The sequence below is a fragment of the Hydractinia symbiolongicarpus genome, chromosome 10 (genome assembly GCF_029227915.1).
Source record: "Hydractinia symbiolongicarpus strain clone_291-10 chromosome 10, HSymV2.1, whole genome shotgun sequence".
Classification (NCBI taxonomy): Eukaryota; Metazoa; Cnidaria; class Hydrozoa; order Anthoathecata; family Hydractiniidae; genus Hydractinia; species Hydractinia symbiolongicarpus.
The window spans coordinates 13,271,948-13,298,812 of NC_079884.1; the positions used below are offsets into that span (position 1 = coordinate 13,271,948).

General features: G+C 33.5%; 3 protein-coding genes across 5 annotated transcripts in view; 2 read left to right on the top strand and 1 right to left on the bottom strand.

The window, feature by feature from the left end:
- The window catches only part of LOC130613340 (protein crumbs-like), a 24,218-nt gene extending 12,146 nt beyond the window's left edge, over nt 1-12,072 (top strand). The window contains exons 7-15 of one of the 2 annotated variants that reach the window (XM_057434697.1): nt 339-529; nt 769-1,149; nt 1,447-2,101; nt 2,512-2,663; nt 3,311-4,135; nt 4,827-5,579; nt 8,258-8,476; nt 8,667-9,919; nt 10,002-12,072. In XM_057434697.1, coding sequence (XP_057290680.1) covers nt 339-529; nt 769-1,149; nt 1,447-2,101; nt 2,512-2,663; nt 3,311-4,135; nt 4,827-5,579; nt 8,258-8,476; nt 8,667-9,898 — 4,408 coding nt within the window. In that variant the 3' untranslated portion in view covers nt 9,899-9,919; nt 10,002-12,072. The remainder of the gene's footprint in view (nt 1-338; nt 530-768; nt 1,150-1,446; nt 2,102-2,511; nt 2,664-3,310; nt 4,136-4,826; nt 5,580-8,257; nt 8,477-8,666; nt 9,920-10,001) is intronic. The other variant, XM_057434698.1, reaches the window with a different exon arrangement.
- On the top strand, nt 11,934-15,772 carry LOC130613352 (uncharacterized). 2 transcript variants are annotated; one of them, XM_057434710.1, is made up of 3 exons: nt 11,934-12,072; nt 14,282-14,685; nt 15,103-15,772. In XM_057434710.1, the coding sequence occupies exons 1-3, from the start codon at nt 11,998-12,000 to the stop codon at nt 15,143-15,145; spliced, it is 522 nt and encodes a 173-aa protein (XP_057290693.1). In that variant the 5' UTR covers nt 11,934-11,997; the 3' UTR covers nt 15,146-15,772. The 2 variants fall into 2 exon arrangements, with proteins under 2 accessions (XP_057290693.1, XP_057290694.1); XM_057434711.1 differs by having other exon boundaries at nt 14,282-14,681.
- Nucleotides 15,681-26,865, bottom strand: part of LOC130613342 (oxysterol-binding protein-related protein 11-like) — a 20,027-nt gene continuing 8,842 nt past the window's right edge. Inside the window, exons 6-25 of the mRNA XM_057434700.1 lie at nt 25,234-25,574; nt 25,039-25,080; nt 24,838-24,867; nt 24,298-24,345; nt 23,704-23,749; nt 21,480-21,507; nt 21,300-21,382; nt 20,812-20,957; nt 20,081-20,166; nt 19,911-19,992; nt 19,636-19,825; nt 19,058-19,168; nt 18,762-18,825; nt 18,420-18,516; nt 17,941-17,984; nt 17,432-17,525; nt 17,157-17,248; nt 16,609-16,678; nt 16,458-16,523; nt 15,681-16,064 (exon numbers count right to left, since the gene is read on the bottom strand). Coding sequence (XP_057290683.1) covers nt 15,972-16,064; nt 16,458-16,523; nt 16,609-16,678; nt 17,157-17,248; nt 17,432-17,525; nt 17,941-17,984; nt 18,420-18,516; nt 18,762-18,825; nt 19,058-19,168; nt 19,636-19,825; nt 19,911-19,992; nt 20,081-20,166; nt 20,812-20,957; nt 21,300-21,382; nt 21,480-21,507; nt 23,704-23,749; nt 24,298-24,345; nt 24,838-24,867; nt 25,039-25,080; nt 25,234-25,574 — 1,853 coding nt within the window. The 3' untranslated portion in view covers nt 15,681-15,971. The remainder of the gene's footprint in view (nt 16,065-16,457; nt 16,524-16,608; nt 16,679-17,156; nt 17,249-17,431; nt 17,526-17,940; nt 17,985-18,419; nt 18,517-18,761; nt 18,826-19,057; nt 19,169-19,635; nt 19,826-19,910; nt 19,993-20,080; nt 20,167-20,811; nt 20,958-21,299; nt 21,383-21,479; nt 21,508-23,703; nt 23,750-24,297; nt 24,346-24,837; nt 24,868-25,038; nt 25,081-25,233; nt 25,575-26,865) is intronic.

Consider the following 26,865-nt stretch of genomic DNA (forward strand, 5'->3'; position numbering starts at 1 on the left):
AAATAATGAACCTAAATTTTTCATCCTTAAACATTTAGATTTTTTTGTTATTTTTTTTATGAAAATTAAAAAAAAGGCCCCTAAAAATGTTGTGAAAGTAAAAAGTGTTTCATTTTGACAATACAATAATTGATATAACAATTTTGATGACGTTGTTGAAAATATTACACAACATACATCATATAGGCAATATGCCTTGTTACTAACATAGGTAAACTATTCATTTGGAATCATTTGAGTATAATAATGATATTTGATTTCTAAAATAAATATTATTGGAAAAAAGTGAGGGTCACTGGAAGTAGTAGTAGTACCAGACAACAACTTTTTATTTTTAGCTGTGAAAACAATATTGATGACTGTGCATTGAACCCTTGCCTAAATCATGGCACATGTATCGATCAAATTAATGGTTATAATTGCTCATGCATTCCGTCATATACTGGTCGAAATTGTGAGACGTTTCAAGATCCTTGTACACCTAATCCATGTAAAAATGGTGCGTCCTGTTTAAATGACACAAAATTAGGTATGGCATGTTTGATATTGTTTTTTAGAAAAAATGGTGTTTTTGGTCATAAATATGCATTTAGGGTTTAGAAAACACAAAAAGGGATAAGTTGTGATTGTATTGTTTGTGAATTTATTTTGGTTTGGTTAAATAAATGTGTGTCAAAGTGTAAAGGTTTTTTTAAATAAAGTATTTACAAGATAGATAAGTGTTAGTTTATTTTTTTATTGTTTAATTTCAAATGCCCTATTTTTTAGGCTACAAGTGCAATTGTACCCAAGAGTTTGGTGGCAAAAATTGTGAAAATAAGTTTGGTATCTGTTTCCCAACTAATCCTTGCGAACACGGAAAATGTAATGAAACTGCTGGCTCTTATACTTGTACGTGCGATAAAGGCTACACTGGGACAAATTGTTCTACTAACATCAATGAATGTGAGAATATCACATGCAGCAACAAGGGTATATGTGTTGATACGCCTGGTTCATTTTTTTGCAATTGTAGCGGTACTGGATATGATGGTGAATTTTGTCAAAAAAATATTAATGAATGTGAATCAGGTGTTCATAAATGTCTAAATGGATCTTGTAATGATCTTGATGGTAGTTATTTTTGTAGATGTAATCGTGGTTGGGAAGGTGAGAATTTTTCTTCCTTTTTTCTTCCTTTTTTCTTTCTATTTCAATAATTGTGCCAAAAATAAAATTATATATTTTTATTTGTAATGTGGGTAGTTTATGAAAAGATTTTGGTTTTTTGAATTTTGGTTTTGATTAAGAAATTTTAAATTATACTTTTCTTGCACGAAACCTCCTTAGCTTCTGTAATACACCTTAATTATTAGGTTGTTCCATATGAAAAGGAAATTTTTTTAAATGCTTTTAAATATAAATCATAGTTGTTCTTTTTCACATTCTCATAACCATTCTGTTTAGGTGATTTTTGTAATGAACCTGATTTCCCTTGTTCGGATTTTTTTTCTAAATATGAAGAAAAATATTGCAAAAATGAAGGAGAATGCAAGAAAGTTTTTGGTGATGACAGGTACCCAAATAAAAAAATGTGTATATGTATTCCTGGATATACTGGCACCCGATGCGAAACAAACATCAATGAATGTGATCTTGGTTACTGTGAAAATAACAGCACTTGTGTAGATTTAATAAACGATTACAACTGCACTTGTCAACTGGGATTTACTGGTCGGAACTGCTCAACAGATATAAACGAATGCTTGCCCAACCCGTGCCAGAATAACGCTAGTTGTGAAGACATGATTAACATGTTTAAATGTAACTGCCCACCAGGTTACAATGGTACTTTTTGTGAGAATGACATAGAATGGTGCTTGTCATCACCCTGTCAAAATGGTGCCAGATGTAACGAGGAAGTCGAAAAATACACTTGTTCATGTTTGCCTGGTTTTACAGGTGTGAACTGTGAGGAAGATATTCAAGACTGCAAGCCCAACCCTTGTGTGTATCACGGTCTAAACAATTCTAAAATAGAAAGTACATGTATCGAGAAATCTAATATAACTGCAATGAAAGCCTATAATTACACTGTGAACGAAACACATTATCACGGAAGGTATGTGTATTGATCCCTACCTGAGTAGACTATCAAATTTTCTTCTCTTTTTTAAGAGTTACTCTGTTTGGAAAACATAAATTAAGTATGTTTTAAAAATGTTAAATTATAATGCATTACTGTAATAGAATAAACAGTCAAGGAAAGTGTTTTTCTAAAATTGTTGATCCTATTATTGATCAGCTTTGCACCATGCCTATTTTTAGCCCTCTGTCAGTTTAATAACCTCTTTTAATTTAAGAGTAAAGGGTTTGAATAGGCGACCCCCTTTAAACACCTTTTAATAACATGTACGCAATCTCATTTGAGGAAATAACAGACACATATTTTGTCTCAAGCCACTACACATAGTTATGTTATTGTATTAGGTCATTCTTTATATTGTATTAGGTCATTCTTTCTTTTTCTAGGGATGGTTACATTTGCAAGTGTTTATTAGGACTCGAAGGAAAAAACTGTAGCACTGATATTAAAGATTGTAACGATACATTGTGCATGAATAATGCTCAATGTGTTGAACTAGTAAACGACTTTCAGTGTATCTGTCATGCAGGATTTACTGGTATGTATCTATTATTTAAGCCAATTCAGTCAATTGTACATACCCATCGATTTAATCTGGTGATACATTAGGAGATTAATGAGTCTTTAAAATTTATGTAATTTTACCTTGTGTTGCTTTAAAAAATGCTAAACTTTTTCACATGTGCAATAGTTGTGGAAAAAGAATATGCCAAATCAATGTTGAGAAGTTTTTTCCTATTTGCAAAAATAATTTCCACCATGTATGAAAATCATTTTTATGAGCTCTTTCTTTTATGAGATCACTAATTCAATCCTTAAAGGACAGCCTGCTTTGAAAAAAACTCTTTTTTTCAGTCGAAAAATAATTCTTCCTGAAACTTGAGCCGCGATTGCTGGCTGAAAACAAGACCTAAGTGATTTATGTTAGTTCTCGTTGGATAGCTCAATTCATCCTCTTTTACAACATACGTAGAACTTCTAATGACAACCTAGTCCTCAGAAATTCTAGTGGTCCAAGAGTGGGGTCGGGGCAATTTTGCCTGGATACTCGCAGGACCTCCCTTTAAAGGTTAATCTTTCATAAAAAACTGTAAATGTTTTACATTGGTGATATTTTTTTTACCTTCTTTCGATTGAAGTGTTTCTTAAGTAAATGAATGATTGACCATGTTTGTTTATTTCTAGGTAAAACTTGTCAGACAAATATCGACGACTGCTCTCCTTCGCCATGTTTAAACAACGGAACATGCATCGATGATGTGAATGGATACAAATGTAATTGTACTAGTAAATACAAAGGGGTCAATTGTTCGGAGCCATTAAACTTTTGTACCTTATGTGAAAACGATGCGAAATGTGATAAAACTGGAGATAAATTAAAGTGTGTTTGCACGGATGGTTTTACTGGCGAAACGTGCAGCATCTCAACGACTTTTAATCTCAAAGGAGATGGTTATTGGAAAATCGATGCTATGAACAACACAAATGAAAAAAATAACCTATCCGCCAGTTTCCGAACAACGTTACCAAATGGTTTGATATTACAAACAATATTTCCTACAGAAACTCTCAGTGTTTACTTGAAGAACAAAACATTACTGTTGGCAAGTGGCACAAAGTCTATCACGATCGGCCAAAACCTCAATGATAATATATGGCATACGCTCAAGTTGTCCATGGATGGATCTGTGATCAATATTTTTGTTGATCAAGTAAAAAATGGAACATTTACATTAAATGGACGCACTGAGATAATCTATAATATTTACCTAGGTGGAAGTGGCTCTCACAGTGGTTCCAATTTCACTGGATGTATTCAAGATTTTATGGTAAACGCCAATAAATTCCCTCCTAGGAACGGTATCAGGGTTCATACCATAATTGGTGCATGCAATAAAACCACTGTATGTCAAGACCGTTCATGTAATCAGCATGGTAGATGCATTGATTTGTGGGATACAAGGAGGTGTGAATGTTTCCGCCAATATTTCGGTGATTCTTGTGAATCAGGTAGCTTGTTACTGGTTTCCTTCTTGCTTGCATGCTCTCATTGGCATAAAAATTATTTGTAATTAGGAGGTTATTGGTCCTATAAAATGACCTGTGTCCGTCTGTTCTAGCTTTTCTCAGAATTGTATTATTATTTTATCTGATTTTGATGATCACAAAGGTAATGTTTTTGTAGAAAAGAAATTATTGGCTCAAAAATGATCCAAAACAGTCAAAAAATACGGTTTTTACGGCATTTCTCAGGATTGGATGAATATTTTTTCTAATGTTTTGCACAATGACAGGGAACAAAAGACCCTCAAATGTGACGAGGTAAGTTTTTTTAGAAAAAGTCTTACATGCTCAAAAATGCTGGATTTATGCTCACAATGAGCAAAAACGATTCTAAAATATGGCTTTTAGGACATTTCTCAGGAATAGATCATTAGTTTATTCTTATTTTTTCACAAAGATAGAAAGCAATTGTCCCTTAAATAAAGTCAGTTGCACAGTTCAAATATACGGATTTTAGAACTTTTCTGAGAATTGGATTATTAGTTTTTTCTGATTTTTAAAACCAGGTAGGTCTATTAAAATTTCGATTGTTACAGATAAAGAAGTTTTCTACAAAATAAAAGAAGTGCATTCAGATCACCCATTTTTCTAAAGCTGCTACAACAGAGTATTTCACTTCTTTTTCTTTCTCGTTTAGAAATCAGTGCATTCAACTTCCAGCAAACAACATCAACTAACACGACTCGTAAACGTAGATCCACCACCTCTAAACATGCAGTGTCAGCAGTTGACTTTAACATCTCATCTTCCTTTTCTTTCTTGATTCGTACCCGTCAGTCAGATGGATTTCTTGCATTACTTTTGTCAACACAAGACACCTCGAGCGACTACACATATCTGCTATATTACATCAAGGACGGTGCACTTCGTATGATCAAGGGTTCCAAAAATGCAGAAGCCACACGTAATTTTCGAGGAAACATAACATTGAATGATGGCCAGTGGCACACAATTACGCAAGACAATACTAAACTCAATTCTGTTTTGTTTGATATTGGTGATGTTTCTGTGAAGCAGCTGTATCTAGCTGGTTTTCCAGATTACAGTATGTATTCCGACATCCTCCCGACTAATATATCATTTGATGGCTGTCTACAGGCTATAAAGGTCGGAGAATCATTTTTGACCAATCAAAACATCCCAAGCACACCCACCAATGGCATTACATTGACTGGAGCAAGTCTTGGATGTCAGGGTGCGGATGTATGTTCCTCTTCACCATGTTTATATGATGGCAATTGCACTGATTTGTGGAACGATTTTAACTGTAGCTGTAGAGTAGGATTCGCTGGTGAAAGATGTACAGTGTATGGATGCAGGGTTCAAGTTGACGCTTGTCCTTCATCATCAGATTGCATTGATGTACCAACTCGTCCAGGTGTCATTAAATGTAAGTTTTTTTTGTCAATTTACACGGTTAAAGGTAGTCTTGCGTAGTATGTGACCCTCTCTCAAATGTATGGTTAGACTGCCGAGATATGCATTGTGCTGGAACATTTCTTCCTGATGCTTACGTCGATCAGGGATGATCATCCCTTATCAGACTTTATTCTCTTTCTGTCTCCCTAATTTTCTGTCTTTATTGTTTTTTTTGCAAAGCAGAATCAAAATGAAAAGCAAGAAATGCTGTCTTTGAATGGGGATGATAAAGAATTTTTAGCAATTCCAAGAAAATATAGAACTTTTTTTTTGAGCGGGAAAATTTTCTTCTCCTCATAAATATTTGCTCCATCAAACAAAGCAGCTAGTAGAAGCTCAGCTAAGTTATTTGTAACAAAATCTATAGGTTTACTTTGAAACATCAGAGAAAACGCAGAAATTTATGAGAAGCTTAGAAGGTTGTAGGTAAAGTGCTCCTCTGCTCTCCCTGTTTTTATGAATCCAAGAAGATTATTTCCAAGATCTTCCTAACAAATCCTGCATATTTTTTTAAATTGGGATTTTCTCAATTTATTTACGTAGTGCACTATCTTTTCAGTACACGTTTTGTTATAAACTGAGCATAGAATAGTTAGCTCTGCAGAGATGTCTTAGTGGTTTCGAAAATACATATATCACCTGATTCATGTTTATATATATATGTTACAGTTTAGTATTATATATATATATAGTCAAGCATAGGTCTTAGAGAAGAGTTTTCTTGCAGTTTAACGATTGCGATGGTCATTCCCATACCACGGTGGTGATATTCTTGTGGAGAGGTCAAAGTAGTTAAAAGTGAAGGTAATAAATTTCTTTTTATCAAAATCTAAATGACATTGGGTTCAATAAGGCACGTAGAATATGTTCAACATTCAATCAATTTTTCTGAGCTAATTGGCTGAAGGAAATGCTTTACAAATGAGTCAGAAATTTGTTACTTTTAGAAGTCGGTATTTCTTCTCCTAAATGGGACAAGTCTTTATTGTTTAAACGAAATATAATCATTTAAATTCATACAAAGGTTGCATTTTTTTGCCAGTCACGAACAATTCTTTTCATTGTTATCACAAGGCTTTGTTTACATGATAATATAATCTATTTCCATTACGCACTTCATTTAGTTATGTTGTGTGGTGTTAATTTATACTCAAAGTTTGTCACGTATATTTAACTGCACGTTTTTTTGTTCCTGCCAAGACCTCATAATATTTAGGCTAAGTTTTAATTGAAAGTTAAGAACATCTTTGGAAAAATGCCCAGCCTCATAATGAGAAGGGGACAAAAGAAAGCAAGTATTAAGATGAACGAAATAAGTTTAAGAATAAATTTTAATTTTTGGTTGCTACCGGGACAGGTTTTTTAGTCCAGTAATTTTAACTACGTGAATTACGTGATTTAGGACAGACCCTTGGGATGTTAAATTACTAGAAATTCATTGCTCGTTGGGGAAATGAGTTATAAGCATTTTTCTCTGACCAGATTAACTTCATGTTATCCTGTACAATCGAAGTTTTGAATATCGCTGTGAAAAAAGGTCATAAAAAAGGCACATTTTTAAAGAAGGTCAATAATCTAAACGGCAAATTGTAATTTAGGAAACCATAAAAATAGTATCTGAAAGTCACTGTGACATCACAAGATTAATATATGTGACATCATAAATGCAGTACTCTGATTAGATTGTCATAAATTTAGTTTACACGAAGGAAATCCAATAATATCTATGTTCTTATAAAGTTTTATATGTTAAAAAATGTGTATTATACACAAAGAAAGGAAGTTTGTAATGCGGTATCGACTTTAATTAGGTGACTGGTTTTTATTAGCCAGTTAACTTGCTTGGTTAATTTGTCAAGTTCATTTCGAGCAGATGGAAACAAGTTCTTTTTTATGGAGTTAAGGCGTTAGCATAACAAATTTAACAAGTAGATCTTTTTTTTAATAAAAATATAAAACTTTTACAATCAATTTTTAATCAACTGTTCTCTATTCTCTTTCAGAAACATAAGATGTGGAAGGTTTAATAATTTATTTTTGTTGAGCTTTCCAATTATGGCTTTTTACTCATCAATTGAAGTCATCTACCGTTTGACCTGTTTTCTATACTCACTGCACTCAAATGTCAATTAAATTCATTTTTTAAATAGGATATTTCTACCCGCATAGTTTCTGCGTAAGAACCAGGTCGTAGTAATGCTCTATTTTTTATATTGCAATTCTCTAACAATGTTTTATTACTGAGAGAAGCCGGGGCCCTGATATCTTTTTGCTTTTTTTTACAAAGAAAAATATATTTAACCGTCTTGTTGGTTGCTATGGGTTACCTTAATGAATGACAATTACAACCGACATAGATGCTTTTAGTTGAGTTTTTAATATTGAACTATCTTGTATCAAAGTATCACATCAGGAAATGTTAAAGTTTTATATTTCAATGGCGAATCTTTGATGAGCGAAAGATGTTACGAGAAGTGTGTTAGAAGGAAGGAAATTTAAAGAGTGGATAGTTAGTTCATATAAAGATAAAAATCGTAGTTTAAAAAAAAGAAGAAAAACTGATGATGATACAGAGCTGACATAATGTTGTTAGTTTTAATGACATAATAGCCATGTTGGTTTTCCTCATCTTTTTCTACTTTGTCTCAGGTTCGTCCCCACTTACTTACAACGGATTTAATAGCAGTTCCACCGTACAAGTGAGAAATGCCACCTCGGATCGACTCTCCTTCGCTATAAGGACGGTTCAAGTAGAAGGACTCATTTTAGCTACACGTAGAAGCTCGACAGAATCTGTCGCTGTTGGTATTAAAGACGGAAAACTTGTCCTACGAGGAAAAGTAGCTAATGTTTCCCACGTGATCACTGGTAAGTGTTCCTTTTTTGTGATGTGCTTACATCATATTTTAGTTTTATAACTTGGTAAATCGAGACACATGTTTCAGATGTCTCGCTGAGCTTAACTTTGCTAAAAATCGTAGTGTTGAAAATATGTATCTGGTGTAGACCGTTAATTGTAAAAATTCCATTGGTTTCTACTAAATATTTTTTATTCCAGGAGTGACTGTGAACAACGGTGAATGGCAAAATATCACAATAAACTCCAATTCATTTGCTACAACTGCTCTAAATAGTACAGACAGCCCACGTGTTGGACAATTGTTATCATTGCTAGCACAGAGTTCACTTCAAGTTGGAATTCATACAGAAGTCGATGATTTTACGAACCCTTTTTTCGGTTGTTTGAAGAACTTAGTAATTGGAACACATGTTTATGATATAGACGTCCAAAATTCAAGTAACGTACAAGCTAACTGTATTAGCACTAAACCTTGTTCGACATCTTCACCATGCGAAAGAGGGACTTGTAAAGATCTATTTAACGATTTCGAGTGTGAATGTCCTCCATTCTATGCCACTAAAACTTGCAACACGACAATAGATGTATCGTGCGCGTTTCCTGAGCCTTTATGTGACAATGGTACTTGTGTTAATCTAACTGAAGGTGTAGCCAGGAAATTTAGTGATGCTGGGAGAGATTATTTTAGGTGTGATTGCCATGATGGTTTCACTGGGGACTTTTGCCAGAATGTTACAAACGAATGCACGACAAACATTTGCAAAAACGGTGGAAATTGCACGGACCTTCATTTAGATTACAAGTGTACATGCGCAACCGGTTGGAGCGGAAAAAACTGTTCCGACGATTATGACGAATGTATGTCGAGGCCGTGTAAAAACAACGGCGTTTGTAAAGATCGGTTTAACAATTACACTTGCGATTGTGCGAACACTGGTTATAGTGGACGAAACTGCGAACAGGATATCAACGAGTGTGATGACGTGAACTTATGCAAGAACAATGCGACGTGTAACAATACAGCGGGTAGTTTTCATTGCGGCTGCATCGTCGGATATTTTGGTGACAGATGTGAGTATAATAACACGCTGTTGTGTGAAAAGAAGAAGCCATGTCAAAATAATGGCGTCTGTTCGAGCGATATAACGGGTTATAACTGTACATGCACGGCGGATTATACAGGAACTAACTGTACTGAAAAACTAACGTCAAAGGTCGACGATGACGACGACGATAAATTACCGATTATCATTGCCGTGTCGGTGGTGGTTGTTCTCATCGTGCTTGCAATACTTGCGGTTGTTTTCTTCAAGTTTTGTCGCGACAAAAGCGGCATGGAAGGAACTTATAGTCCCAATAAAGAGGAACAGATATCTGGCAATGTCGAGATGAACACAATCAAAAAGCCGAACACCGAAAGACTAATCTAACTCAGTGAAGACGTTTATGAGGTTAATAAAAATAGGTGCTTGTGTAATCGTTGCCGGCATTTGTTTTCCAGAATTGAATATTAATTTTTTTATATCTCTCCAGGATTTGGTAATGTTTATAGAGCAACAGACAGTGCTTATTGTGGTTAACGTTGGCAAACACTAAAGATGACTTTACATAAAAAAAGCGCGAAAGTTCTTCGTATTTATATTAATTTAATCCTCCATCGTAGAGGATATTGATGATCTTAGATTATCTATTGTAAAAAGTATTTAGATTTTTTATATCTGGTGTAATTTTTAGCTTTTGAGGATGTGTTTCTGTGGTCGTGTAGTCTTGTGTTACTTCCCATTTTTTCCCTTTTGTTTTATTCTAAAAAATAAGCTTTAAAATCTCTTTCATATGAAGCACTTTTCTCACGATTAGAATTTTCCTCTCTGTTTTTTTTTTAAAAAAGAACCCTCGCTGATCATTTTCCTGAACAAGAATATTTCCCCTCTCTTAAATTGTATTTAAAAACATAATTTTTCTAGACATACATTTGTAATTTTCAATACTATTTTTTTATTCAATACGTTTCTGTAAGTATATCACATATAGTTGAGATGGGAATAGTGAAAGCAGGTGCTCAAAGTTAACAAGAATTTTTTAACGTTACATCTTTTTCATTCAATTCCAACGCAGCTTCTGTTAAATACTTCTTTCATTAGTTCCAGCTCTGCGAGATAATTTTATAAATTTTGTATTTATTTTAGCATTTTTTTCTTTTTTTCTTTTTGGGATAGATATCGAACGCAGTCGGGCACACTTTTATCCACGTACACCTCGAAAGGGCGGTAAATAATTTTTTTGCAAAGCCGGTCACATTTCACTCCAGAAATAACCTAGGAATATTTCTTTCTAAAATTTGATTGGTTGATAACAGAAGAACAATTGATGATTGACCAATCAAATTGCCGCCTTATTTTCTGTTTGTTTAATTTTGGCGCTCCACCGTCAAAATAAAATATTTGTCCATAAATAATCCCCCGTCAAAAAAAGAAAAGAAAAAACCACAGTATTATAATTTTTTCTTGTTTAAATCGAATCTACCGCACACAAAGTTTTTAAAAATATTAAATATGCTTTCCATTATATTCTGGTGGTAGTGTCTTACATTCAATGACTAATTGAATAGTTTTTATTTTTTATGTTTTTTTTGTTTAGTAGAAAATACAATAATAAGAATATGTAGAAACGGAATCAATATTGCATGTCTGTTAAATCTTGTTATACGTTGATCTTCCCTCCAGACTTTTTAATAATTAGTTTTATGATAGAAATACATTTTTATCTTGTAATGGTGACTAAAATGCAGACCCTTTAAGACTAAACATTTATTTAGTGTAGGCCAGTTCTATTCAAAGGCATGTTTATTTGTCAATGGGTTTTAAGTCTTCTTTCATTCGTCTTGGATGTAGCTACCCAGGGTTACTTCTGTGTCTGAATGCTAAAGTCCTTGAAATATGGCAAAAATAAAGAAAAAGAACGAAAAAAACTTGAATGGTAGTCTTTCTGAAGTCAAACTTGGCTCCTGAAGGGTGTCTTTTTTTAAGAACAAGGTGTTGGGAATGGCTGAAAAATAAGAACAAAATAGAAACAATTTCTTCCTAAACAACGAAATTACATTAGAAAAATACATGTTTTTAAAGTTTTGATAAAAATATGCTAATTAATGCATGACATCATGATTAGAAAAACGACGTGCTGTTTTAAGAGTTTATGAAGGTGTGTGGGTTGTTTCTGAGCGATGATATCATAATTACGCATAACGAGCTAAACTTTCAACTCTCCCAAACCAAGATTTTTGAAAAAAATAAAAAGATTTATAGACAACTCGTTGATCAAAACATTTTTTATCGGTTGCCGTTAACTGGCGTTATGAATGTGTGAACAGAACACATTTTCTGTATAGCCTCACATTGAGTTGAATAAAGGTAGCGTTGATACTCGCTTCTGATTGGCTGATTCATGAAAATCGGAACATAACATCTGGCAGCTTGTTTTTTGCAAGCAGCTACCTCGCGTTTGTGTTCGAGGATGAAAATAGTTCGAAAATATGGGTGCATCATTCGGTCACAAGAATAAATATATCAGTGTTTCCGCCGTACCGACAGAAAAACATCGTCATGTGGTAAGTACTGCTGCTCTGTCATTTGCGAGCGACGTTCATAGATGTGTCGGCGTGGAAACGAGCAGTAAACAAAGAGTGTAACATCTTGTTTTTTCATCTAACGTTAAATGTGAGATCATGTTTTGTGTAGATCAGGGTAATAATCAACCTAATTTTCTAGACCTCTGCATTTTTATATCAAGGCGTTGACGAGCAGAGGCCTAGAAAGGAGGTCGAGTAATAACATCTAAATGTGGAAAGTGTCTCCACACTAAGCAGTCTAACCCGAAATAGCGCTATTTCTAGATTCGTTTGCCTTAAGAGACGATTTCTTAACCGTATATTCTTATTTCACTTTACATTTTTTGAATGAACGATAGTGCCTTACATGGGGCATCTACGACTTACAAAGGATCATAGTCAGTGTTTCTAATGCAAGAATTTTTTAACTTCATGTTCAACGGACTTGACTTGGGCATTAGTTTTTTTGGTTTAATCTAAAATCTAGAAATGTGCTAATTTATTGCTGACGTGAGCGATTTCTTAACCGTATATTCTTATTTCACTTTCAAGTTTTTTGAATAAACGATAATGCCTTACATGGGGCATCTACGTCTTACGAAGAAACATAGTCAGTGTTTCTAATGCGCAGTGTAATGTCTTAAACAGTGTATTTATGTCTTCGTGGTATGTTAGTGTCTTTAGAGGATTCTATGTATGTTAATGTCTTACATGGCACATTAACGCCTTACATGGAAATTTTAACAATATTTGATATACTTTGATGTTTTACACAATGTATTACATGGTATACAAACGTCTTACATGGTCTACAAACGTCTCACAAAGTCTACAAACGTCTATATGTTTTTATGTAGTATGTTATTTTGTTTTTTACAGTAGTGACGTAATGTTTTTATCCACAAACATGGTTATGTCGTGTTTTGTGATGTGCCCGGGTACGTGTTTATTGTTTATATGTCGTTTTATTGTACGCCGTCTTCAAGGTAAGTGTGTTAATTTTAACTGTCACTGGATGTAAAATTTCCATACAATCTACAGTCACTGTATATGTTTCCTGTATTTTAATAACCAATGGCTTAATTAGCAGCAGTTGAATTATTATCAGTACCAATTTCTTTGCTTCTTGCTTGAGGTCAGTCAGTCAGTAATAAATTTATTGGGATATATTATTCTCCAGGTCATATGTAAGTTCAATACGTTTAGGAAAGATAAAATCTGAAAGGATAAAAATTGAATTGAATTTGTGTAACTCATTGAAAGTGGACCATTAGATTTTAATACAGACCTACAATAAGGCAATTACAATCCGAAGCAAAAAAACAATTTTTTTTTTGTTTTTTGAGAAATTAAAAAAATTCACAAACTCGTGTTGATGAGTTATTTGTAAAATTATTTTGTCGTCTGATTTATAGGAAACCACATAATTAGGCTAGAATAACATTTGAGGCTGGCACACAAATCAAGAATCACGAGGGTTAAAATTAAGAATCTCAATTGTCGGAAAACGGTGTCATAAAAGTACACCATTTTCCACGTGTTCAATAAAAAGATTATTTGGTTAAGTTTTTGCTAACCCTTCAACACCGATTTATTGTGTAATTGTGGCGAACTATAAAATAGTGACATTTCCAAACTCGTTCCCAGGGCTTCTTTTCGCTTTTGCTGGCTATATGATAGCGAAAAAGAAGACTTGGGGACGAGATTGTGACATTTTAACTGCTTTTGGATATGACACAGAAAAGAAAAACAAGAAAAAGAGTTCAAGAGAAAAAAATAAAATAACGAAACCCTTTTTCTCCGCTACAACTTTTTTACTGATTCGACCAAATTTTTTCCTCAAACTACCTTTAAGTCATTCTCGTCCCCAGAGCTCTTTGGGGAAGAGAAGGCCTTCAAGCAAGAAATCTCAATTAATGCCATTTTTACCCAATCGCCTTCGAAATTTTCATTGAATTAATACACCTAAAATAAACAACGTTTACAAATTTATATTGGAATTATAAAGTTTCTCCTAATTTTCTTTTTTCGTTTCTTTTGAGTTAAAAGAAGGTACGAAATAGGTTTCTATTTTTTATTTTTATGACTTACATCTTAAACACATCAAACGATTTTATTTTCGACCATAATCGACAATTACGAGTTTTTTCGCGCCAGTTTGATCTTACTAATACACGGATTAAATTTTATACCACTGCCTTTATTTTAGAAAACACCGGCCGTTAAATCTCCCGAGTATAGATTTGGTACGTTTGTCGGTACATGTGAAAACATGCAGCACGAAAAAGTGGAGATCGAGAGCCGACTTAGAACCGATTTGCAAAAATGGCGACGAAATGGTTTAGAAGAGGAGGACAAAAGAGAAGTTTACGGATTATTAAAACGATTTCGACAAATACAAGAGCAGCAGACATTGTTGTTACACAAAGAAAAAATGAGACTTCAGGACATGACCTCACAACAATCTGAAAACGGCAATACTAGTCGAAGATTACGGAACCGGTTGAAGTATTTTACTCGTTTAAATAAACAACACGAAGATATGATTTCAAAAGTTCGTGAAAGTTCGATTGGATGTCGATGGGTAAAACAAGAAGGTGAAGTCAAAAGTAGGTGAGTTGCTAATTAGGTAGAGAGAGAAAAATAGAAATCCAGAAGAAGAAAAATCAGGATTACTCTTAATTTAAAAATTGTGTTCTTTTTACCCCAGTAAAAAAGTAAAATACTTTGGGCAAAGAAGGCAATATTGATGAAAAGTAACTTCAGCAAACACAATGAAATTGGACAGCCCAATCAAAATTCTTACAACCTTGCCCTAATCCTCTCACAGGTACATTAAAAAGCTATCGTTTCTGGGAACAAGGTTCAGAATTTCTGAACTTCTTAATGTTCAAAAAATTTGTTTTAATCTAAACTCTTAAAATGTGCTAATTTATTGCTGACGTAAGCACAACCATTACCCCTGAATTTTGTGTTTTCGTGGACCCCAACGTAGATTATTTCATTTCAACTACGCACTCATTGTTTTAGGCAACGTGTTGAAACCAAAGTGGACATTGGCGACATGATATAAATTGCCGAACAGATTTTTACTGCTATTAACTGGTGAGGTATGTTCACGAAAGACACAAGCTATCCGGAGGTTTTATGAACGTTTAGCTGAAAGAACTTTATCTTTATTAGAAGACAAAAGTAACGGGATATCTACAAGATCAGTAATTAATAACATTTTGCCTCACGTGAGCAAATTATTCTCATGATTAGTCTCTTAAACGCACCGATTAAACCATATTATATTTTTTTCATTAATCTGAGGTTTGATGACGTCAGAAGGAGTAAGACTAACGAATCAGATTCGGCGAGATGTCGAGGTTTTCCTTAAGCCACAGTGCTCATTAGCGTAATTTAATTTAATGGTTTACGACACAAGATCATTATGACACCATTAAAACTCTTGCAGTGCTGTTTCATTAAACGACGTCATTTTAACGACGTCATTTTAACGACGACGCCATGCTGTAATCAAAATGTTAACGGACCCAACAGACAGCAAAATCCGTTTCGCGTATTCAAGACAAGTAACTTATCACAAAAAGTTAAAAGTAAGCTACGCGAAGACGATTGCAATTCATATTTAGTGTATAATTAATACAATATAAAAATAAAATATAAATCTATAAAAATCTACTTTTGGTAACGCTGTGACGTAGTTTTCTATATCCATGTTTTTAACAATACCTTGCTGACTTTGACTCGATGTGCTAGATTCGACTTATAGAATCTTGTTTTTTTATGCATTATCTCTCTTCTTTATCCAGCTGTATCCGAAACGTGAAAAGCCGCCGGGTTTTCTCCACATAATTATCCCCACGTTTTTATTACATAAATGTGATATCATATTAAGTTGATGAAGCGGAACGCGATTTTTTTCTTCTTGCAACGAGTGCCAGGTTAGGATTAAGTAACCACGAGTCAGAATGTTTTTGAAACAGCTGAAATGAAGACAGATTATACTTTTGAACAGCGTATTCAAATGTGTGAAGTCCTACTTCTCTAGTTTTAACTTGTTTTGATTCGTCTAACTACAATCCCTCTCTAAAGATATCGAGACTTAATTTTAAATGTACCTTATTTCTAACAGATTTTGCACTTTGAACTATTTAATGTTTAAATACCCAGGGCTCTTAGGTTTAAACCAAACACTAAAATTGTTGCTAACTTCAGCATTACCTTTTTTCCTGAATTTCCAAGTCCCTACGATTTTTAGCGTAAATTTTACATTTTTGACGAGCTTTTTGCCAACTTTAACAAGTAAAAAGGTAAAGAAATCCTGAAAAGAGTTTCCATTTGTCTTAAGTATAAACCGCAAACAAGTAAACACAAACCCTGGGTTTCCATTCAGTTCCACACGTAGAGCGTTCTTGTGCTTCATTGCGTTGTCTTTGTTCCAACTAGAAAGAAGTAAAAACAATTTTGCATGTATAGCCTGGAAGACTTTAAGCAGAAAGCAAAAAGAAATATTTTGCTGAAAATTACCTTGTGTTTTGCCTCTGTAGCCTTTTCCAATTTTGAAGCTTTTAATGATTCCGTTACATTATGCCATAGTCTAAAATGCATATATTCTTAACTACAAGTCTATAAAAAGTTAAGCTGAAGGATGGACAGAAAAAAGCATGGATACATAAAACACATATGACCCGTGTTGGGAATAATGTCTAATTTCCTAAACTGCGAAAAAAGTATATAAAAGTATGTATGGTGTAAAAGCCATGTAAATTTTCTATCGAGCAGCGTTATTTTCGTCACAAAATAATAAACTGGAAAGACGTAAAAAAATATCAAAACTTTTCGATTTGCAAACTCTTAAGCCTAAAAAGTACATTGATTTTTATTGATTTTTGGTCCAAAATGCAGTTGACAAAGACGTTGTCATCAATTTTTGAAGAGCTTTGTAAACAGGCATAGCTTGCAATGGATACAATAATGCATTGTATTTTTATACCAAAGATACCAGATAGATTTTTTGAGATATTTATACCTCACAAGGCTAATTTTTAATTTTATAATTTTAGAAAACGGCTTACTTTCGGGATTCGTGTTCGGATTGCATTTGAAGAGGTCGTACTCGTTTCGGCGAGACTTTCAATTTACTCACATCAATACTCTTCTTCCTATCCTACAAAGATTTGAAAGCATCATTCACTGTGTACATACACAAAGAAGAAATTACAAAATGGCGGCGCAAGAGCTTTGTTTTCATTTAGTTTAACAAACCAACTAAAAGAATACTTTTCTGCATTACGAAAATCAACCCGCAAATCCACACCTCATTGAAGAAGTTACTTTATTGATCACTTACTGGTTGATTTTCAAAATCCAAATGCATCACTCCGTCCCAAAATCCATCTCCACGACATATAATAGGACTAGCCTCATTTTCATGTAAAGAGTTCCTAAAAAACAATAACAAAAAAAACAGTTGTAAATACTCGGTAGAAAGTTAAAATACATTTCTTATCAAGAGGAAAAAACGGGGCAAAGCTTCCGATTTCCCCCCTTAATAATTTTTTCCGACTAACTTGAACCCGATTGAAAATCTTCTGGGAACTTTACAACAGGTCTATTTTTTGGAAAGTTTCAATTTGGTTCCTATGTCAATCGACTAGTTTTCAATGAAATAAGGCACTTTGATGATTACAAGAGAGAAAAAAAAATATAAGTTGAAAAAAAGTAATTTTCTTTACCCTAGACCCAACTTAAGGGGAATATGTTAGTAACTAACATTTTCCCCGACTAACCTAAAGCCCAGTTTTCACCTCGGCTAGTCAGTTTTTCAGGTAAAATCAGGATAACAAACAAAAATCGTACTTTAATTCACACGTGACACGATTGGGCTTTCCACCATAGAAAGGCTGAAAATAAAGAATAAAAAAATAACGAAATAACTTTAAAAAACATTAACGAAACTACATGTCGAGTCTTGGTAACTCGGAATGTGGTAAAATATTTGAGTACCGAAATTTTCGAAACAGACAAACTTGGACCACTATACAGCTTTTTGTCGTAGGTTCTTTGCTAACTCGTTCTCAACAACCTTCCTGATTTTGTTCTAAACTATTTCCTTCCTTTAATTTGCTTTTTGAGAAAAATTACCAAAAATTACCAAATAATCGAGTTATATGGGTTTCGAGTAAATAAGTATTTTTTTGATTAGGAACTTTATTAAAGGCTCAATGCACTACTATAATTTTTTTCAGGGATACTGCAACAGGAAGAAAAATTATGAACGGAAATGTTTCGTAAATCGTCACTCCTCACAGTAGGACGTGTTTCAGCATATCATTTACCTTTGTGTGGAAAGTAAGGGTGGCGTTATAGCCTGTTTGTGGACATTTTATAAATGTTCGCCCGCCTAATTCTATCCATGGAACAGTTAGAATCGATCTAAAAAGGGGAAAAGAAGTGAGTTAAGAAACTACAACGACAATAATAACACAACAATGATAATAACACCGACAATAATAACACCGACAATAATAACACCGACAATAACAACACCGACAATAACAACACCGACAATAACAACACCGACACTAACAATTACGACAATGATAACACTCATTCACAACCATACGGGAACACAGAATTGTCGAATAAATCACATATTCAAATAAATCTATAACACGCACCTGCAGTAAGCATTTGGAAAGGTGAAGATATAGTCTTCGTTTAACTCAGGTAAGTGGATGACACCTATCAAAGAATTACCATGATACATTACCATCTACGTTTCTCACAATGAAATGGTAGATTTGTCACAGTTCTAAAATTTTGTGAATGTTATGGTTGGCTATCAAGCAACAAGTAAATTGGACATACAATTTGATTTTAAGGTGAGATGAAATCTTTGAAAAAAATCCTGAAAACATAAAACCTTAAATGGCAAAAAAACAAACAAAAAAATTAAGAAATTAAAGACATTTACCTTCGCCAACATTCACCACGCCAATAGACATACCATAAAACTTTGACTTCGTCCATATATGAGCATTCAAAGAAATTTTGCTTGATGGGCATTCGGCGTAGAAAGCGGAGACTAAAATACGCAAAATATAAAAGAAAAACTAGAAGTTAAATAAATAAGAAAATTATACATAAGTGATTAAATATAAAATCAAATTGAATGAAATAGAATGCTATTCCCTAGTATCACATCATCTGTTACAATTGATGTGCTAAGTCAATCTGTTTAGGCGAATCAGCCTGATAAGATGTCTCAACAACATGGCTTCCAACAACCGAGGTTGACTCAGTATCTGAGCTTTCGCATAACTCCATAAAAGCATATTAAGAACAAAAACATAACTTTTTCCATAAGCATAACAAATTTTATGGAAGAAAAGTAATTTTTAAAAATATGCCAATCCGCTCCTGGTGTAGTTGTGTCTAAAAGTTACGATCTCTTTTGCAAAGAAAATGGGTTATCGGTGAGTCAACCCAGCTTATGCTATCACCCCTTAAAACAGCACTTAGAAAATTAACAGGCGATAGACATAAACGTACTTGGTGGATGGTGGGAAACTTGCTCAGCAACAAAGTAAGTCCGGTGAGAACTGTCGGTTGATCGAGGCGAATCGCAGCTGCTGCTGCTGCTGCTGTCTCGATGTAACAAACTCTCGTCAGGCTGACTATCGAAGGAGCAATGAAAATGTTCCCCAAGAATTGGGTTGTACGGTTTCTTAGCAACACCCGACTAAAATAAGTAAAAAATGAAAAGGTACGTTTAGTAATTAATTTTTAATTATTTTTTTCTACTTCAAATATTTCAGTTCCTTTACCTTTCTACCAATGTGAAAAGAAGTTAAATAGAACTCCAATACAGCCAACATTCGATCTTCTGGAGTTTTTTCATTTGATATTCTATAATGATACAAATGATTTTATCAGGTTTTGTTACAATATTATCTTGAGAAATCAAGTGCTATTCAAAGGAAAGACAGCTTCTTACCTTACAAACAAGTCTGAATGTGCCATAAAATCTGCGTACATTTCTAATAAAGATCTTTTCTCCAACACAAACGTCGGCAGCACAATCTAGCAAAAGGACAATTATAATCACTTCTGTTTTCGCAGGAAAATTAACTCGTAAACTAGTGTCTCAATTGAAAGCATTAAGAAACCAAGCAGAAAAATAATTAGTCTTAGTAAATCATACACCGTTCACACTGCTAACCGTTTTAATAATAAAACTTTTCCTCAAATCATACACCAATTACAGTCAAAGAACTAGACGTGCAATGATAGACGTCCTGGCTATATTTATAAAAAAATTCCTTGTGTTTGTACATGTTGCAAAAAAAAAGGTTTTTCAGGTTTTCCTGTTGCAGTTGCTAAATACATTGTGATATGTAACTAGGGTGCTATGTTATAATTCAAAACGTTTTTTTGCTTCAAGATGAGCAGTATTCACTACAGACTATCACAGGGTTGACACTTCTATTATAAGCGAGGTTTGAGGAGATTTAAGGACTTTTGATGAGAATTTTAATAATTTTTTTATTGAACACATTTGGATTTATGGCTATATGGAAAAAATTTAATTTCATATTTATATTATCTTATAGAAAACTTAAATTCCTTTCATGCCCAATAAATAATTTTGGAAAAAAACCTCAAAACGTTTTAGAAATAATGGATATACTGAAATGAAACCGAGACGCGATTCTTAGTCTGACTCACTCTTGTTAAATCCATTCCTAACTTTAACTGCGACAACAGATGAAGTACAACACTCTTGTGTGCCTCCATATCTTCTAATTTTTCATCAGCATCCCGTATTTGATCAGCTTCCTCGTAATCTGCATACTGAGCTACGTTCAAATAATCTAAGAGAAAGAACATAATTATCTTTACGACACAAATCTGAAAGCAACGAAAACTATTTCTTTTTAGTTCATTTACATGTGAAATATGGTCTGATACAAAGTTTTTTTTTAACACAAAATACAACTTTATGCCATTTCAAAATATATTTTATATATTGCTTATGGTTTGAAGGGATGCAGGTGTTTTTTTAGATGATATCAGATATCATCATGGTATTTTAGAATGAGTACAAAAGGTCAGAAGCATAAACAAAAAGTGTAATACACACCATTAAATTAAATTAAATTAAAAAACCCTGCATAGTAATATACATTTTAATATACAAGAACAAATCATTGTACCTTCTAAAGATGCTGACAGATCAACTGTAGATTCAGAACTTTCAATACTTTCAGTAGAATCACTACGATCAAGTCTTGTATTGCTATGATAAAAAAAGCGAGATGACAACAGAAAGATGAACAGATGAATGAATAAATAAATAAATAATAAATGGCAGTATTAAACAATAACAAACTCACTGTGGCTCAAACCATTCTATTTTAGCACCTACGAAAGGAAAGATATGGATCAGTTAAGATATATATACATATGTGAAAACCTAATCACTCTATCATCTTCAATGACATTATTTCCGTTACAACAGTAAAAAGTAATAGTTAAGGTAAAAGTCCACTTCGTACCAAGTGGCACAATGTCCACTGAAAACAGAAATATGTGCATAAACTCAAAATGACAGCGATTCAAGTGATTGGTTGATAATATGAAATTACGTCATTATACACTGCAGCATTTACAATACTCGTAAAGGTAAAAACCTTGACTTTCAAAACGATCAGTGCATGCAAAAGTGCTCTTAAATATTGTGCAATATTGAGCACTTTAGTGCTCCTTAAACCAACATGCCAAAAGATTAAAATAGACTTTCGCATTTAAAAAAGGCAAGTCATAGTTAGGTTTAAATTTTTTTCATTTTAAAAATAAATTAACAATCTCGTAGTTTAAAGGGGAACTCCAGTAAAAATCACTTTTTTTTGTTTTATACGTACTCATAAGCAATAAAAAAAAACTTACTTCACTTGTTTTCCTTATATAAAATTGTTGTGCTAGCCTTCGCATATTCAATTTTTTTCTCATAAAAAAACAGACAGGCACGATTTCATTTAGGACTGGACCCGATTATAAAAAATGACATCACATCGTGCAGAAAGTTTAGGCGAGCGCAGAGAACGTTTATGTTAAGACCTATAGCTTACATTTAAATCGCTTTTTGTCTGTGATTTACGTTTAAATCTTTAAAAAATGGTGAGCTGCTCTGCGTTTCGATGTACCAATCGATCAGAGAAGTGTAAAGAAGTCAGTTTAAACAGAATCCTGAATGTTAAAAAGAAAAAACTCAGACAAAAATGGCTAAACAAAATACGTCGTACATGTGATCTACTAAGCGATCAAAGTTTTTATGTATGTTTATCGCACTTCACAGATAGTTCTTTCAAATGAGATCTCCAGGAAATAAACTTCCATATTAAAATATTGCCACTTCGTAAAAATGCCATTTTAGCTAGTGAACACAATCAAAGTTTCCCATTTCTTCTCATTTCATTATTTGTATTTGTATCCACAGAACACAACCAAATAACGTTTTGTACATTTTTATATTAAATAAAAACACCTTATACCAATTTCCAATACAAACACCAACAAAAAAGTTTTCTAGTTACAGATGTATGTTTCGTAGCGCTCGAATTTCTATTCTTGGTTTTTCAAAAAAGAAGCTTTTTTGATGAAAAGACCTGCCAGGGGTAAATGTGCCCATTTTATTCAATCTTTGCTACTGTTTAGGGCTGCATGTAATGCTGATAATGTAGTTTCTAAAACAGCTTTGTCAAAACAACCACTTATAAATCAGTACCTTCTGCAACACATTTATGACCTACTATAATCATAAGAATGATTTTTTTAAAAAAATATTAATACCCCCGTTTTACAAACTTATCACGACACTAACATTATTCGATCTTTCGATCACGCATTTCAATGTCCTCCATCACGGAGAAAGTTTCAATGTTAGATAAAATTTGTGCGCATATGTGCCCAAAAAAGCATGCGCGGAGAGATGATATTGCTGAACTGTGAAATAAAAATAAATTGGCTTGTAAAGTAACAAAGATTTTTTACTAAAGCAAATGATAAAGTTTTTTGACGAAAAGAATGTAAAAAAAAGCGATTAAATATATTTTTTATTTCTTTAAAAAGAAAATATTTTGCTAAGAACGTTGCTTTGAGTCAGTAAAAGACACCTCGTCACTTTGCATCATTACTAATTTCTCCTTTGTTCGAGGTCGTTTGGCTGTACCTTTGTAAAGTCTTTTTCATGAAGAGAATTATCCGATTCTAAGTTTTCTGAGTTATAATCTTTGTCATTATTACAAGACGTCTTATCAACGAACAATGTAAACAGTAAGTAAACACACTTTTAGAAGGTGTGCTGCTGGGATTATGGACTTTCTGCTCGATGTGACGTATGCTCATCTATTCGGACCTAGTCTTCTCGACTTTACGCGACCTTGCAAATTTATTTGAAATTGAAGATGTTCACAGACCCGATTAAGGTATAAATAAAGATTTTTAACGATTGTAAAAGGTTTATTTTGACATATTTACGTATTGGTTAATCAAAATAACATTATTTACAAATATTTTTTTTTCAGTGGAGTGCCCCTTTAACATTATCAGATTACTTACCAGCTGGGAGACCTCTTGCATGAGCTGAACCTTGCAAATCAATTGACTACAAACAATAAAATATTTTATTTCTTTAAAAGTTCCTGTTACTTGAGTTAGATGTATAACTCAGCTACGATAATTACCAAAATAAAAAAGCAACATTTCTGAGCATGTCAGCTATGATTATTCATGAAACATTCATGAATAAGAGAACAAAAAAAATTAAAACTGAAAGTAAAAATGGTCATTACAGATTACAGGAATGACTACTTTTGCACTTCTTGGTTTTAAGGCTTGAGATATAAATTTTTTGGACAAATGATCTATCGAATAAAAACCAAATGCCTAAGTTGTATACTTCTTGGAGTGTGAAAAAAATGCTTGTTGTCTAATGGAAACATAGTCCTAGTTGGTAAAAGCAAATTTACTAAAAATGTTTTAGGTGCGATGTAATACCCCCTGCAACCCCGCCCCCCCCCCCTCCCCTTGGTTCCTAAAAATATTGTAAGAACTGGAAATGCATTTATGACCTAAGAATTGAGAACTAAACTGCATAAAGTAATAAAGTCAAAAGGAGAAAATCAATTATCGCAAAAAATAACATCCATATACCTGTTGTTGAAGAATACTGTAGCATTGTTGAAGTATATTTACTGTAGCCTGCATGAAATAAAAAAATATATTTTTTTTAATGTTACACAATCCCTGCATGCAACCTTGTGACATCATGAAGAGGAGCATATATTTTAGGAAAACAAGAAAAACAACATTTAGCTAATTTTAAAACCATAGATTTGCTGCATGTGAAAAACCATGAACAGGTTCAGATAAAAGCTGTGATGACAGACATACTTCATTGGCCACTTCGCTATCGCACATGACTAATAAAATTAAGCTCCATATTTACAGTACGGATCAAAAGGGGATTTAATAAAGTTTTGCACAGAGAAATATTGTAACATTTCTTTGGTAACCGGTTTGCAAAAAATGCCTAATCTAAATCCAAGCACATCACTCATGATTAAAATTTGTGTAGTATTAGAAAAATAAGAGAACAAAATAGAAACAAAAAAATAAAAGTGTACTTCTTGATTTTTAGGTGTTTGATTTATTAACCTGGCAACAAAATACTAAAAGATTATTTTCACTTACTTGGGACGTTGCTTTCAGAAGCAGAACTTGCTAAATGGAAAATATTTTGCATTAACTTTTTACACTTTCGATGCATGTATATAGTAACATTATTATTCAAAGTTTACTACTTCTTATAGTAACATCATCAAAAAGGACACACACACACACACACTGGCAAGCAATGACAACATTTATAAATTCGGACATAAATAACGGTACCTCCTCTAAAGGCGAAGCCACATCTCCGCTTTCAGGACCACTCTAAATAAAAGAAATCTTATCAGTTTTTGCTGAAAAATAAATTCACTGTAACGTAAGAAATATCCATGTTAATAAAATTCTGAAACAAAACGTAAAGCTAACAAACAAGTTTGCAGGAAATCAAAGAGAAAATGTCTGGTGGAAAATATGTACCTCCAATGCTTCCACTGAAGATGAATGATATTCCACAACACTGTTCAAAGCGTCTTTAATATTCCTTAACTCTTCTTGTATTGGATTAACAGGTGGCATTGCTGACACAGTTGAGTGATTTACAGAACTATTAGTTTTATGGCTAAAACTTTTTGTTTTTTGTAGTGGTGAAGCTTTTGAAATGTTGGGACTAGTTGTTGAAACTGTTGCGCTTCTCTTCAACAAACTAGGTGTTTGTTTGGGCGGTGGGGGACGAACTGGTTTTACTATGGTTTGTCCATGATATTCAGCTACAGCCCTTATCAGATTTATCCAATGTTGTCTATCTTTAGCATCAGTACCTACATAGTCACAAAACTAAAAATTGTCCACTTAAAAAATTTAAAAGATCTTACCAAAAATTAGGAAATCTTAGATATTTGGACAGATTGTACTGTTTTACATGAAATGTGTAAGAACAGAAAAATATGTTTAATAACTTTGACTTATCTACCATAACTACTATATTAAAAACCCTATCTACCATTAGGGAGGTAATCGAAAGTAACAATAACAACTGGTGAAATGCTCAGCAAAACATGTGACACCACAAAAAACAATGAAAAAAATAAAAACTTTGTAAGTGTTGATTTAAAGTGTCACAATTTCAGATAACGTCAAAACGAAAATGTTAATGCTGTAGGTGCAAAGTGTGTAACAAGCTTGAAAACCACACAATGTGTTTTGAATTAGGATTTGTGACAACTTAATTGCATTCAGTTCAGTTCACACACTGTTTAGATTTTTTAAAAATTACTTCAAGATGGTGAAAGGTAGTAGAGCTCTTTAGGGACGCCATTATTTGAATGCTCAAACAGCTGTTTCGCCTTTATTACTGATTGAAGTTTGGATTTGTGCCAGCGGACAGAACCCCTTATTTTTAAAACAATCCCCCTATTATTAGGAACCCCACCCTTCTTATTTTTAGAGTAACCCCACTATTATTTTGAATTTTAGCTATTATCTTCATCCTGTAACAGATACTTAACACCCTATTAATTCGAACTCATATTCAAGGACATCAGAAAACATTTTGTTGTTGTTGTTATTAAAATAATATATGGAACCTACCAAAAAGCAATGTTATAGCTACAACAAACCGATATTGAGAAAAAGTTGTAGAAAGTTACATTGTGCTCTTGCTAATTCCATTTGTCAACTTTTCTGCCTTTAATATCCCTGAATAGTTAAGAACTTCTGTTACTTAGGTGATATGTTGGGCAGTGAAGGGGGTGTTGGAAGAAGTGTTACTTGCAGGATAGGTTCTGCTTGGAAAAAGTTTAAAGAGTTACTTCCTTTATTGATTAGCGGAGTCCTGTCAATTGAGGTAAAAGGTAGGTTGTATGAGTCTGTGTAAGAAGTGTTATGTTGTACGGTAGTGAGACATGGGCAGTGAAGCAGGAAGATCTTGACCGTTTAGAAAGGAATGATATGAGAATGGTTAGGTGGATGTGTAATGCCAGTCTGAGAGACAGAAAGAGTTCAGATGAGCTAAGAAGCAGGCTAAGTCTCTGTAGAATTAAAGATGTTATCCAGATAAGAAGATTGAATTGGCTGGGGCACTTGGAAAGAATGGAGGAGGATAATTGGGTA

Excerpts from the sequence above, each read along its gene's own strand:
- LOC130613352 (XM_057434710.1), top strand. The coding sequence starts at position 11,998 with ATGGGTGCATCATTCGGTCACAAGAATAAATATATCAGTGTTTCCGCC. Across the intron at positions 12,073-14,281 it reads CAGAAAAACATCGTCATGTG|AAAACACCGGCCGTTAAATC; the intron begins GTAAGTACTGCT and ends CCTTTATTTTAG. Across the intron at positions 14,686-15,102 it reads GAAGGTGAAGTCAAAAGTAG|GCAACGTGTTGAAACCAAAG; the intron begins GTGAGTTGCTAA and ends TCATTGTTTTAG.